Source organism: Schistocerca serialis, chromosome 1 (genome assembly GCF_023864345.2).
Source record: "Schistocerca serialis cubense isolate TAMUIC-IGC-003099 chromosome 1, iqSchSeri2.2, whole genome shotgun sequence".
NCBI classification, from domain to species: Eukaryota; Metazoa; Arthropoda; class Insecta; order Orthoptera; family Acrididae; genus Schistocerca; species Schistocerca serialis.
In genome coordinates, this window is record NC_064638.1 from 713,390,495 (window position 1) to 713,406,362 (window position 15,868).

Consider the following 15,868-nt stretch of genomic DNA (forward strand, 5'->3'; position numbering starts at 1 on the left):
TAACGTTCGTTGAAAATCGCTGTTGACTTTAGTTGTACGCGCATTACGCTCTGATCTCAAGGGACCACCAAATTCGAGCCTCTGGTATTTTAGTTTTATCAAACTCCAATCTTTACTATGCTAGAACGTATAGAGAGAATCCGAAAAAGAACAGAAAAAACTTTAACAGAAAATAGGAATGACAGGTTGTGGAGCTTGGTAATTAATATGACAGACAGAATCAACTCTCAAACTTCCTGGGAGATTAAAACTGTGTGCCGGACCGAGACTCGAACTCGGAACCTTTGCCTTTCGCGGGCAAGTGCGCTACGAACTGAAGCTACCCAAGCACGACTCACGCCCTGTCCGCACTCCTTTATTTCCGCCAATACCTCGTCTCCTACCTTCCAAACTTCGCAGAAGCTTCCTGCGAACCATGCAGAACTAGCACTCCTGGAAGAAAGGATACTGCGGAGACATGGCTTAGCCACAGCCTGGGGGATGTTTCCAGAATGCAGCGGAGTGTGCGCTGATATGAAACTTCCTGGCAGATATCTGTGACGTTTGGAAGATAGGAGACGAGGTAACGGCTGAAGCAGAGCTGTGAGGACAGGCCGTGAGTCGTACTTGGGTAGCTCAGTTGGTAGACCACTTGTCCGCGAAAAGCAAAGGTCCAGAGTTCGAGTCTGCCGGCACGGTAGCTCAGCGTGGTCGGTCAGAGAGCCGGTTGGCCTTTGTAATAAAAAAAACTGAGTGGAACGATCAACAAACGAACTTGAACGGATGTCGCTGTGACGTCCGCAACGACCAAACACAACGATCTACAACGAACAAAATGAAAAAAAAAGTCTCGGTCCGGCACACATTTTTAATCTCCCAGGAAGTTTCATATCAGCGCACGCTCCGCTGCAGAGTAAAAATCTTGTTCTAGCATCAGCTCTTCTGCTGTAGAGTCCCCATAACGTACGCTAGAGCGATTCCACGATTTTTGGCGACGTTTGTACGACGTCACGACCCTTTCATTGCGAGATTACGTGTAATCAGTTCGGCTCTCTGAGTTTATTTGGGTTTGAAAATCAACTAACGAAGTATTTCTAGTGTCTGAGGATGACAGCAGGTCTCGGGGACGACACGTTAGGCACAGAAACATGCCTCAGAATACGGCCTAATTGCCAATATATATAATTAAAGTCACGAGCCGTGAAAGCCTGCATTGTGTGAGTCGCGGGCGGGGTACTGACCGCAGCAGCCGCGCGTCGTGACGCGCACCACGCCGACGGCGTAGGGCCGCAGCAGGTCGACGCTCCACCAGGGTGACGCCTCCTTCATGGTCTCCGTGCAGCGCCGGCCGTCGTGCACCGTCGTCGCCTCGCCGTCGTTACCGTTGCCCGCCGCGCCGCCGCGCACCGTCGTCGACTGGTTCGCCGGCCGCCGCAGCGCGATGTTGGTGCCTGCATAACACGACAACAAAATCACTGTTACCTAAACACTTTGCTGCCAGCGGGGTGAAACACACGTACGCTGCAGGAGAGACGGTGGTTCAACACAAACAACCAACTAGTGAAACACATCATACAGATGCGTAATATTCTTATGTAAACGTTTATGAAGGTTATTTAAAAAATCTTAATTTTAGAAATAATTAAATCAGTGCATATCCCAGGGTTGTTAGTCCTTCTTAATTTATTCTTGTGCAGATGTTCGCCCGAAGATGTGGCTCTTAGTACCACGAAATAGGGCTGGTGATAAATATCGATATAAAGGTTACCGGTATACAGGGTGTTACAAAAAGGTACGGCCAAACTTTCAGGAAACATTCCTCACACACAAAGAAAGAAAATATGTTATGTGGACATGTGTCCGGAAACGCTTACTTTCCATGTTAGAGCTCATTTTATTACTTCTCTTCAAATCACATTAATCATGGAATGGAACACACAGCAACAGAACGTACCAGCGTGACTTCAAACACTTTGTTACAGGAAATGTTCAAAATGTCCTCCGTTAGCGAGGATACATTCATCCACCCTCCGTCGCATGGAATCCCTGATGCGCTGATGCAGCCCTGGAGAATGGCGTATTGTATCACAGCCGTCCGCAATACGAGCACGAAGAGTCTCTACATTTGGTACCGGGGTTGCGTAGACAAGAGCTTTCAAATGCCCCCATAAATGAAAGTCAAGAGGGTGCAGCATTAGAAAAACTTATAACTAATACAAAATCAAGTAAGATATTAATTTAAAAAAATATCAAATGGACCTAAACAGAGCCCGCCTCCACGTGGCGGGACACGGGCAACGGTGTGAGTGGGGACGGGAGCCGGTGTGGTGTCACTTTCAGTCACTCCGGACCCCGGACCCAGTCACAGCGGCTAAGTGGCAATATACGATCCACCATAAGAAATTAGACGGTGGGTCATAAAATATAAGCAGATAGTGAAAAAAAAAAGTCAAGAGGGTAGAGGTCAGGAGAGCGTGGAGGCCATGGAATTGGTCCGCCTCTACCAATCCATCGGTCACCGAATCTGTTGTTGAGAAGCGTACGAACACTTCGACTGAAATGTGCAGAAGCTCCATCGTGCATGAACAACATGTTGTGTCGTACTTGTAAAGGCACATGTTCTAGCAGCACAGGTAGAGTATCCCGTATGAAATCATGATAACGTGCTCCATTGAGCGTAGGTGGAAGAACAAACTAAAATGAGCTCTAACATGATAATTAAGCATTTCCGGACACATGTCCACATAATATCTTTTCTTTATTTGTGTGTGAGGAATGTTTCCTGAAAGTTTGGCCGTACCTTTTTGTAACACCCTGTATATCGGTGACATTTCCTCGTATGTATACCGATATCAAAATGGCAATGTTCAGTGCTGAGATTTTTATTTTATATTATATTTTTCGCAATTTTCGGTAAATATTTGAAATTGTAATAGAACATAATTCTATTTCATTTTATCGATATTTTGCACCTTCAAACGTGACTGTACTGAATACACTAGAGGTATGAATTAAAAAACGCCTTCAGTCACATTTTTTCGTGTTTTATTCAGTACACGATGCATTCGAGCCCTATGGGTCCATATAATGTGCCTCTTGAATGAAGTGATATGCTTGAAAACGATTGAGGAAAAAACTTGTACTGTTACTAAAACGTTAAAAACGCTTTTCGTGGATTATTTGGTAAGTTTTATCTATTCATATTTTCCACTATTTCACACTTATTTTCTCCGTCTGACTTACGAAGTTCGTATCCCAACATCAAACCTTTTCGTGACAGGAATATGCATTTCACCTCATTCAAGAGAACAAATAAATCACGTATTAAGACGAATTACACCTGAAGATGGACCCACAGGGTCCGAATTGCATCGTGTACTGAATAAAACACGAAAAATAGTGACTGAGGGCGTTTTTTAATTCATACCTCCAGAACATAATTCTACTTTCTCTGTGTGAGGGAGTCTTACTACTTTTTGAGCTTGCATCACGTCCAGTCTTATTCTTTGACGGTGTGAAGGAAGTATAGGTGGCTCAAAGAAGAAGTGAGGTTGTGCGGGTTTGCGGTGTGAATGGAACAACAAGATTTCACATGTGAAGAAATAGCACACTAATTTCGTTAAAAAACAATTTTTAACGCAACTAAGTGGTATTCCTTCTCATCGGAATTCTCCAAAAACAGTTGTAGAAAATGACGAACAAGAATCTAAATGACAAGATTGTTCTTTGCTGTGGGCGGAGACGTATGAGGGGAAACGCTCACGTAATAGCGCTCGGCGCTACCAACAGAAACTAAAACGTTTAACTTCAGCACGCAGTTTTGACACTACAACTGATAGTTCGCTGGCGTTTGCAGAAATGAAAAAATTGGGAAGTCGATTTCAAGTGTTCTGGGAAAATCGGATATGTGACTAAACTGAACGACGGACCCTTTCCGGCGCATTTTATTGTGTCGTTAACATGCAATTACCATTGTTAGCAATGTGGTTATCGCCAAGCGTGAATGTGCATCGCTTTCCTTTCAGTTCCTGCTCTAAAGGGGACAGGCAGACTGCTAGCTCGCTGATGCACACAATGTTGTTGTTGTTGTCGTCTTCAGTCCAGAGACTGGTTCGATGCAGCTCTCCACGCTGCTCTATCCTGTGCAAAGTTCTCCATCTCCCAGTACCTACTGCAACCTACATCCTTCTGAATCTCTTTAGTGTATTCATCTCTTGGTCTCCCTCTGCGACTTTTACCCTCCACGCTGCCCTCATACAAAATTGGTGATCCCTTGATGCCTCAGAATATGCCCTACCAACCGGTCCCTTCTTCTAGTCAAGTCGTGCCCCAAATTTCTCTTCTCTCCAATTCTATTCAATACCTCCTCATTAGTTATTTGATCTACCCATCTAATCTTCAGCATTCTTCTGTAGCACCACATTTCGAAAGCTTCTATTCTCTTCTTGTCTAACCTATTTATCGTCCATGTTTCACTTCCATACATGGCTACACTCCATACAAATACTTTCAGAAACGACTTCCTGACACTTAAATCTATACTCGATGTTAACAAATTTCTCTTCTTCAGAAATGCTTTCCTTGCCATTGCCAGTCTACATTTTATATCCTCTCTACTTCGACAATCATCAATTATTTTGCTCCACAAAGAGCAAAACTCATTTACTGCTTTAAGCGTGCCATTTCCTAATCTAATACTCGCAGCATCACCCGACTTAATTCGACTACATTCCATTATCCTCGTTTTGCTTTTGTTGATGTTCATCTTATATCCTCCTTTCAAGACCATGTCCATTCCTTTCAGCTGCTCTTCCAGGTCCTTTGAAGTCTGTGACAGAATTACAATGTGATCGGCGAACCTCAAAGTTTTTATTTCTTCTCCATGGATTTTAATTCCTACTCCAAATTTTTCTTTTGTTTCCTTTACTGCTTGCTCAATATACAGATTGAATAACATCGGGGAGAGGCTACAACCCTGTCTCATTCCCTTCCCAACCACTGCTTTCCTTTCATGTCCCTCTTATAACTGCCATCTGGTTTCTGTACAAATTGTAAATACACAGAATATCTAATGATAAATCAATACTTAAATACGCAGTTCTAAAAACTTCAGTATATTTACGATTTGCGGCCGATATTGTTGTCGGCGGGTATTACGACATCTTTAAGTCGATATATTGATACTATTTATCGATATAACGAGAGCCCTTAATTATATTTTACAATATCGATATATCGGACTCCTGATATTTTTAAAAATATGAACTATCCTACCACGAACCCGGTAGTGAATTAAAAATAAAGGACTAAATACAGATGCAGCGCCGGCCGAAGTGGCCGTGCGGTTAAAGGCGCTGTAGTCTGGAACCGCAAGACCGCTACGGTCGCAGGTTCGAATCCTGCCTCGGGCATGGATGTTTGTGATGTCCTTAGGTTAGTTAGGTTTAACTAGTTCTAAGTTCTAAGGGACTAATGACCTCTGCAGTTGAGTCCCATAGTGCTCAGAGCCATTTGAACCATTTTGAACAGATGCAGCGGTTCATTAATACCCGAGAAGATCTATAATAGTTTTATGTATAAAGATTAATGTTTGTACGCATACATGATCATACCAAAGAATCTCTTCGTAAGCACAAAGTCAAAGAAGTCACATACTCAGGGAATTAACGCAGCACAAAGGTGCAGGAACCCTGCTTTGCCATTCTAGGCAAGGTGCTAGAGGAGGTGGTTTGCCGTTGCCTTTCTCGGGCTTGTCATCAAATGTCAAGTGTGTACCTGAATCGTGTGGATGACTGCGATGAGTGCTTCTGCAATGTAGTAGAAGGTTTGTATTGTTACTGACGTAGGGAAGGGGAGGGTGGAATCCGGGGCTGGCATGCAGCCTACTCCTTTCGAATACCACCAGGGAGATCGCCGAGCTTAACGTCCCCATCCGACGGACGATCACAGTGTCACGTGCCGTCACTTTCTGTGGGACTGAGGAGAGGTTTGGAATTTAATTCAGGACATTGGCGCAAAGACCAGAGATCGGGTGCTTTGCGCCTCCAGCTCTCGTCTCATTGCCGGCCAAATGCTGGCAGCGAAAATTTTCCACCGCCAGGATTAGAACCGGTTTACCGCCGAGTCGAGTGCCAGTACACAAGCGTGTGTCAGCGCCTCCGCTACAGAGGCAGGTTTTGATAAGCACACCATTAAAAAAAATCACCCGCAGCAGACATCAAGTTAATACCGTGTAACGCTGCCCGTTGCTTAATGCATTCATAAATTCGGAGGGGAAAATAGTCCACAAGTTTTTTCAGGTGTGTCATATGCAGCTGAAGACATTCGCTGATTCTGTACAGCTACCAACCTGCAGGGATGTTGAATGCTACGTTTCCTCTATTTCCTGATAGTCGCAGACATTTTCTGTGTGACTAAGCTCCGGCGCTTTTGCTGTCCAGTCGAGGCACAGCAGGACGCCTGAGTGTTCGTCATACCAGGAACGCCTGAGTCCAGCTATCTTGGCACGGCGATGTTGGAGGACGAGAGTGTCCACAGCATATCATCACGACAATGAAAAGGGAAGGGGCAACAACTGTTCGCCGAAAATCTTCTAACTTTGCTAATAATAAACGTGGAAAACTGACGTGTCTGTCTGTTTAAGCACGCTTCTCCAAAACTACTAGACGAATTATCATGGCGTTTTCACAGGCAACTAGATCATAGAAAGAATAGATGGGGCACCGTAAACGCTTTAGTTCATCAAAATCGGATGACGGAAAGAAAGGCGAAGGGAGACGCACATCGCTACCTATGTTTACAGACAGATACGTGAGGGCAGCTGAGATTACTGCACGTACAACAGCTTACTTACTCGTCATCACTGATCATAACGAAACTACTGATATTCGAGCGCAGTTGCGGGTAACAGCGTTCAAATAGATCCTCGTTTATATTCATCGTAAACTGAACGTGTAGTCCCAACTCATCGTACGACGCCCCCCCCCCTCCCCCCCCCCCCCCAAAACACAGAACCATTCCCTTCCTAAAGAACACCCAACACACACCGCGGGTTAAACGCTTCATTCGGCCGTCGGCGCACTGAACGTCTTGTACAGTTCGGAAACAGAAAAGATCTCAACTCACCGGACGCCACTACGAGGTTACAGTGAAATACCGTCCAATATCGGTGTTGTTTAGTCTACTAAAGACTCGCAGTTTTATGTACCGCTGAAAGCAATAGCCTTTTGCGAAGTATTCTACTACAAATGTCCCTTGTACAGAACTTCCTCCACTATGTTCGCTCGAAAGCTGGTTGGCATGGATGTGCAATCATTGCCATCAGCAGTTCATGGCCGGTTTGATTGGTTGGTTGGTTGATTTGAGGAGAGCGATTAAACAGAAAGGTCATCCGTCCCATCGGATTAGGGATAGATGGGGAAGGAAGCCAGCCGTGCACTTTCAAAGCAGCCATCCTGGCATTTGCCTGAGGCGATTTAGGGAAATCGCGAAAAACGTAAATCAGGATGACCTGATGCGGGTTTGTACTGTCGTCCTCCTGGATGCGAGTCTAGTGTGCTAACCACTGCGTCGCTCGCTCATTATGCGGGTTCGAAACCGCTTGTCAGTGACGAGGTGTAGCACTGGCACCGGTCTCTGAAGGTTAAAATCTTTTTACAACTACTGTTCTTACGCCATGTTACCACTGCCACGAGTGCTTATACCGCAGCGAGTTGGGCATCTTCATTCACGGGGTTGTCATGTGTCCAAATACGAAGGCTCCTTGCTGCCACACTAACAAATCTCCCATATTTCTACTCAGACTTCACACAACGGATTGGCACCACTGCTTCACAGCCATCATTTACTGCACACATGGCCAGTTCTGCACCATCGACAGAGCTTCGAAGCGATCAGGGAATTAAAAAAAAAATGTAAATGTCGTGCAACTAGGGCCTCCCGTCGATGATCAGGCAATGATTGATTTAAGGGAATGATTAAAATTTTGATCGATGAGCTTATTTTTCTAGCTTAAGGCCCTGCTTACGTCCAACGCCAAAGTTAATTAGTATGCGGTGCAGCTGATCAGCCAAAAGTACTACAAGTACAATGAACGATATACGAAACGGGTAGACTAAGGAAGGAGAAGTGCTTCGTGACGTGTTGTGAATGCGATGCAGCAGTTCTGTGTATCTGATAGTTATATGTTGTTTTATAAGCGATCTGAATTAAACACAAGACTCTCGTCTGTATATCTGTGATGAGAAAGCAGGGCACTAACGATGGAAGGAAAGGAAGAATGAAAGCAGAATAATTTGTGCACGTACACGTTATTTAAGAGGAGGTACCAGATAATAGGCACTGGTGAAAAACCCAGATGCTGGTTTCTTGAACCAGGCTGTACAGTAGAGTTGCGAACACTGCCGCAATCGAAAGCGATTCCAGTATCGCCTATGTCGGTACGAGGAGCTAGTAATATGATCCTCGATGACGACACTTGACGCCTTCTATTAAAAGACGAACAAAATCTTCCAGGCTTAGCGGAGTTAGACACACTTCGCTGTATTGGCATCCATTCTAGATACACTATCTGATTACGTGTTCTGTCGCGCCTTATTATTTACTGAATATAAAAACGAGCAAACTGCTAGTCATCACACAACAGGGAGTACTTTATGTCTGTTCCACCGGACGAATGTACACTCGCCAGTACAACGGTGGGTTCTTTGGTTTTCAAATGGTTCAAATGGCTCTGAGCACTATGGGACTCGACTGCTGTGGTCATAAGTCCCCTAGAACTTAGAACTACTTAAACCTAACTAACCTAAGGACAGCACACAACACCCAGCCATCACGAGGCAGAGAAAATCCCTGACCCCGCCGGGAATCGAACCCGGGAACCCGGACGTGGGAAGCGAGAACGCTACCGCACGACCACGAGATGCGGGCTCTTTGGTTTTCTCCGCCAGGAGACCTTCACTTTATTGGATCATAGATAAGATGAATTACTTAATTTTGTACAGTCCATTTCAACAGGCACGTCACTACTATTTACAACTGTCTCAAGATATTAATATATCTCTTGATACAGACAAAAAACAAATCTCTCACTCAGGTTCAATTTAACAACAGCTCTCACGTTGACTTCTGCCTAATAAATTGCTCACACAGCTGGCCCACTAGAAGACGATGCCGTCGTTTTGTCGATGACTGCAGGCTGGGCTGAGTGGTACTGTGCTCGACCGTAACTGGACGAGCCGTTGCGGTGGCGTAGCAAAACGTCTGCAGAGAGTCTATGCCGGTGTTGCTTATTCGCCGATAGGACTTGCAGCGACTGTCTTTTATTGTGGTTGCGTTGCCAGGTACCAAGCTTGCTTTGGCAACTCGCTCTTCGGACGACACCACAATGTGGGCGTGTAATTATTTCGGTTGAAACACGTTTCAGCGCTGTACTTACGTTACTAGCAACACACCTTCTTGGCTGATAATCTGTCTTAACGCAACGATGTCGTAGATTGTATAGCAACGATTTCGTAGATTGTATAGCAGCCAGCTTTTATATGCCATTCTTATACATACATATAGATCGTCCTCTATGTGTGTTCCGTTTGCTTTTGTTTAGCACACGTAAAGACTGGTTGAACAACAGCAAAGACTACACCTCAAAACAAAACGCTATTGTAAATAAGCATATTTTCGTCTAAGAAACCTGATTCACCAGCAAGTTCGTAGCCGTTTCTGGTGCCGTCTTCCGCCAAACTGTAACTGCCACATGTCAGTGGAGCCTATTTCCACGAAAAACAAAAGCTTAAATCTAGTAGTATGTTTTTGGGTTTCCCAGCTAAGCTGGTGACTTCATTGTGGCGCTCAGCGTTCTATGAATGACCTAGTCGCCTTCTGCAGGCACTGCGAGAGCTGCCTTACCATAGTTAGCTGCCTCGACTGCAACCAGTCGCACAGTTTATAGTGTTGCTTCCACAGTGCAGGAAACTGGGGACGCAAGCTGTGAAATATTTTGTATTTTGTCATCGAGAACAAAGGCTACTCTCAAACTACTTTTCTTCGAAAAGAGTATAAGACTGTCTACAATATTATAGGAACCAAGCTACAGATTGCTGTGGGGGAGGGGGGGGGGGGAGCGTTATTAGACTATACTTTCCACAGTATAGCACATCGACCATGGTGCTACGTTCCTGTAGATGAAGCCATGGTTGCTTCGAAATCAGCACCAGGTAGATTAATACACACTAAAAAACCTCAGAGTTTGGCTGGGCTCCCGGCAGTGAGAAAACGGCAAGATACCTCTCGCAGCACTTGAAGAAGACCACTAGGTCAGCCATGAAAACGAGTATCGAGCACAAAAATAAAGACACCAATTTCGATAGCAACCCAAAAACATACTATAAATCTACATGAAGTTAAAATGTCCAGTCACTGGTAACGGAGAGGCTGAGTTTCATGTTGATTTTGTTGAAGTTCATCTACACAAAAGGAATAACAATTTCTATTGCTATTGCTACCCAGCTGGCATAGTGGGTCAGTGTAATTTCGTTCGTAGCAAGGATCCTCGGTAGTGAGGTGCTGCTGGTAAACCTGAAAAAGACTTGACAGGTTGTTTATTTGTATAATGTAGGGCAACTGTGGCTGCAGCCGAGCGTGGGATGCATAACTTTAGTGGCTGCCACGGACTGGACATAATGTGTTACCGTAGCACTGACGGGGTTAATGGACTGGTTTCCTGCGTACGTTCGCACACCCGAAAAACTGGTTTCGACGGGTGGCACCTACTTAAAACTTGCTTGGAGCATGACCCCTTCTCTGGCAAAAACTAGGTGGGGATATAGTAACCACTGAAAGGAGAGTATTCAGCAAATAATGGAGCTAACATGAGACAGAATCTGTGACGAGTAAGAAATGCAATGGGAAAACGTATTCGAGAATATACTTCTGCGACACGGTTTTACAGATCGTACTTAGGTACGATTAACATACGTTTCAATAAGGCTGAATCATTTTTGTATTTTGAGAGTCTAGTTATTCTTGAGCTTTTTAAGGTCGACTACTATTGCTCGTGGTCTCGCGGTAGCGTTCTCGCTCCCCGAGCACGGGATCCCGGGTTCGATTCCCGGCGGGGTCAGGGTTGTTCACCTGCCTCGGGATGACTGGGTGTTGTTGTGTCGTCTTCCCCATTACGGCCGGAGGAAGGCAATGGCAAACCACGTCGACTAGGACCTTGCCTAGTACGGCGATGCGGGTCTCCCGCATCGTCCCCCTACGCTCTGTAACGGAGTATGGGACTTCATCATCATCACTAATGGTCATTAACACAAGTGAATTTTATGTCACGTCAGATATTGAGGACTGAGTAGGACCTCTGGATTGGAAGCACATACACTATGTGTGCAAAAGAATCCGGACACCTGGCTGTAAATGACTTACAAGTTCGTGGCGCCCTCCATCGGTAATGCTGGAATTTAATATGGTGTTGGTCCACCCTTATCCTTGATGACAGCTTCCACTCTCGCAGGCATACTTTCACTCAGGTGCTGGAAGGTTTCTTGGGGAATGGCAGCCCATTCTTCAGGGAGTGCTGCACTGAGGAGAGGTATCGATGCCGCTCGGTGGGGACTGGCACGAAGTCCGCGTTCCAAACATCCCAGAGGTGTTGTATAGGATTCAGGTCAGGACTCTGTAGAGGCCCGTCCATTACAGAGTTGTTATTGTCGCATAATCACTCCGCCACAGGTCATGCATTATGAACAGGTCCTCGATCGTGTTGAAAGATACAATCGCCATTCCCGAATTGATCTTCAACAGTGGGAAGCAATAAGACGCTTAAAACATCAGTGTAGGCCTGTGCTGTGATAGTGCCAAGCAAAACAACAAGGGGTGCAAGCCCCCTCCATGACACACGCGACCACGCCGTAACACTACCGCCTCCGAGTTTTACTGTTGGCACTACACAAGCTGGCTGATGACGTTCACCGGGCATTCTCCATACCAACACCCTGCCTTCGGACCGTCGCATTCTGTAGCGTGATTCGTCACTCCACACAACGGTTTTCCACTATCCAATCGTGCAATGTTTACGGGTCTTAAACCTAGCGAGGCGTCGTTTGGCATTTACCGGCGTGATTTGTGGCTGATGAGCAGCCGCTTGACCTTGAAATCCAAGTTTTCTCACCTCTTGCCTAACTGTCATGGTACTTGCAGTGGATCCTGAATCAACTTGGAATTCCTGTGTGATGGTCTGGATACATGTCTGCCTATTGCACATTACGACGCTCTTCAACTGTTGGCGGTCTCTGTCAGTCAACAGACGAGGTCGGCCTGTACGCTTTTGTGCTGCAAGTGTCCCTTCACGTTTCCACTTCACTATCATATCGGAAACAGTGGGCCTAGGGATGTTTAGGAGTTTGGAAATCTCGCGTACAGACGTATGACACAAATGACACCCAATCACCAGATCACGTTCGAAGTCCGTGAGTTCCGCGGAGCGCCCCATTCTACTCTCTCACGATGTTTAATGATTACTGAGGTCGCTGATATTGAGTACATGGTATTAGGTGGCAGCACAATGCACCTAATATGTTTTTGGGGTTGTCCGGATATTTTTGATCACATAGTGTGTTTAATCCAGATAACTACTGTGACCATTCCCCAGCGGTCTTCCTGGCTGCATTCTCCTGAGGTGCGCACTCTTAATTCTAATGCGTCCCACACGAAACTTTGACTGAAACACTTGCTCATGTGTCACCACACTGACACTCTGACGAAGCTGTCCAGGATCCATAGCCTCAATTTCCTGCGACGTTGAGACCGCAGATAGCGCATTCTCCCTTTCTCCCTTTTGCGCACGAAAGGCTTCAAGGCAGCTGCTTCGTTAACCAAAATTTTGTCATACTTGTCTCACCGGTTTCTTCTTCGGTTTCAAAAACGAACTCTTCGGATATATAGTCGAGCACGAAGAAATTATTACTGATTAATTTTGTTATCCTCATTTTCCTTTAATAAGAATGTTTGCATCACATCAGCAGATAATTAACACTGATTTCATTTTAGTTTCCGAGTTCTTTTACTGCGGACCATTCACAGAGTATTTCGTTCATACGATTACGCAAATAGTGTTTGTGTTAATCTCAATTCCACGACAGAATTTCGAGACGGATAACGCTCGTCTACAGAGTGTCCGAAGTGGTGTGGTCAGCATTAGATAAAAATGATCATTTAAAGACAGTGGCCGAGCGGTTCTAGGCGCTACAGCCTGGAGCCGCGCGGCCGCTACGGTCGCAGGTTCGAATCCTGCCTCGGGCATGGATGTGTGTGATGTCCTTAGGTTAGTTAGGTTTAAGTAGTCCCATAGTGCTCAGAGCCATTTGAACCATTTGAACCATTTAAAGACACAAGCTATATTCTGAACGGTTGCTCAGATAAATACATATGATCATCACTGTTAAATGGTTTGATTTGATGTGTGTTGTCATGCGTAAATTATTTATTTGACAGTTTACAAATCACAAAACAGAGTTCATCCAGTTAAGTTGAAGACAAGAGCAGGAAGAATTTCTTGAGATAGATGGCAAGAGGTTCAAGATAGTCCACCAGTTCAAATACCTGGGATTTTGGTTTACCACGGACAACAGCATAAAAATGGATATCAAGGAAAGAATAGCAGTGCGAATGAAATGCATGCATTCCCTCAAAAAGACATTCGGATCTAAACGATGTGAGTGAACACTAAGATGAAAATCTAAACACAGTGATATGCCCAGCAGTAACGTACGGTTCAGAAACATGGAGCACGACTAAGCGAGAAAAGGAAGAAAACTACTAATATTTGAAAAAAGAGTAATGAGGAAGATATGGGGACCATTTTAGATAACGGAGAATGGAGCAAGACGAAAAACGAGGAAATCTACAACCAACTATCCTACAGAAGATAAAGAGCAAAAGAATACAATGGGTGGGCCATGTAGCTCGTATGCCAGATGGAAGACAGGCGAAGATGGCACTGGAGGGGAAACCAAACACCAAACGCCACATTGGACGACCGAGGCAGCGCTGGATGGACAACCTGGCGAAGGAACTAGCAGCCCTGGAAATTGAAGAAACCTGGAGGAACCGGGCACAAAACAAGACGGAATGGAGGCAGATTGTGGAAGCATCGCGTGGTCTGCAGGGCCTGTGATCGCTGGTAATACACTCCTGGAAATTGAAATAAGAACACCGTGAATTCATTGTCCCAGGAAGGGGAAACTTTATTGACACATTCCTGGGGTCAGATACATCACATGATCACACTGACAGAACCACAGGCACATAGACACGGGCAACAGAGCATGCACAATGTCGGCACTAGTACAGTGTATATCCACCTTTCGCAGCAATGCAGGCTGCTATTCTCCCATGGAGACGATCGTAGAGATGCTGGATGTAGTCCTGTGGAACGGCTTGCCATGCCATTTCCACCTGGCGCCTCAGTTGGACCAGCGTTCGTGCTGGACGTGCAGACCCCGTGAGACGACGCTTCATCCAGTCCCAAACATGCTCAATGGGGGACAGATCCGGAGATCTTGCTGGCCAGGGTAGTTGACTTACACCTTCTAGAGCACGTTGGGTGGCACGGGATACATGCGGACGTGCATTGTCCTGTTGGAACAGCAAGTTCCCTTGCCGGTCTAGGAATGGTAGAACTATGGGTTCGATGACGGTTTGGATGTACCGTGCACTATTCAGTGTCCCCTCGACGATCACCAGTGGTGTACGGCCAGTGTAGGAGATCGCTCCCCACACCATGATGCCGGGTGTTGGCCCTGTGTGCCTCGGTCGTATGCAGTCCTGATTGTGGTGCTCACCTGCACGGCGCCAAACAAGCATACGACCATCATTGGCACCAAGGCAGAAGCGACTCTCATCGCTGAAGACGACACGTCTCCATTCGTCCCTCCATTCACGCCTGTCGCGACACCACTGGAGGCGGGCTGCACGATGTTGGGGCGTGAGCGGAAGACGGCCTAACGGTGTGCGGGACCGTAGCCCAGCTTCATGGAGACGGTTGCGAATGGTCCTCGCCGCTACCCCAGGAGCAACAGTGTCCCTAATTTGCTGGGAAGTGGCGGTGCGGTCCCCTACGGCACTGCGTCGGATCCTACGGTCTTGGCGTGCATCCGTGCGTCGCTGCGGTCCGGTCCCAGGTCGACGGGCACGTGCACCTTCCGCCGACCACTGGCGACAACATCGATGTACTGTGGAGACCTCACGCCCCACGTGTTGAGCAATTCGGCGGTACGTCCACCCGGCCTCCCGCATGCCCACTATACGCCCTCGCTCAAAGTCCGTCAACTGCACATACGGTTCACGTCCACGCTGTCGCGGCATGCTACCAGTGTTAAAGACTGCGATGGAGCTCCGTATGCCACGGCAAACTGGCTGACACTGACGGCGGCGGTGCACAAATGCTGCGCAGCTAGCGCCATTCGACGGCCAACACCGCGGTTCCTGGTGTGTCCGCTGTGCCGTGCGTGTGATCATTGCTTGTACAGCCCTCTCGCAGTGTCCGGAGCAAGTATGGTGGGTCTGACACACCGGTGTCAATGTGTTCTTTTTTCCATTTCCAGGAGTGTATGTGGGTTTACAAATGAGCAAAAGTTCACGATGTATATTAAACACTTTCGGTAGGTCAGAATGACTTTCTAGATGTTTGCAATGTAAATATTTCACAACAAATTTTTAAAAAGCTCAATTCCAGCGCGTTTCGTTGCTCTTAGAAGAACACATTTCGTTGTTTGTCTTTGTACATATCCGAGTTCCTTTATGAAGCCATTATGTGACCAAGCTTTATTCCGTAACTTCTGTGTGCTTTCTGTCTCGTGTACAAAAACCTAATCATAGTAGGTATGTAGATCTTGAA

At 46.1% G+C, this 15,868-nt stretch overlaps 1 protein-coding gene across 1 annotated transcript in view; it reads right to left on the reverse strand.

Annotated features, from left to right (window-relative positions):
- The window catches only part of LOC126481143 (sushi, von Willebrand factor type A, EGF and pentraxin domain-containing protein 1), a 536,303-nt gene that overhangs the window by 139,821 nt on the left and 380,614 nt on the right, over nucleotides 1-15,868 (reverse strand). The window contains exon 4 of the mRNA XM_050104701.1: nucleotides 1,221-1,430. Coding sequence (XP_049960658.1) covers nucleotides 1,221-1,430 — 210 coding nt within the window. The remainder of the gene's footprint in view (nucleotides 1-1,220; nucleotides 1,431-15,868) is intronic.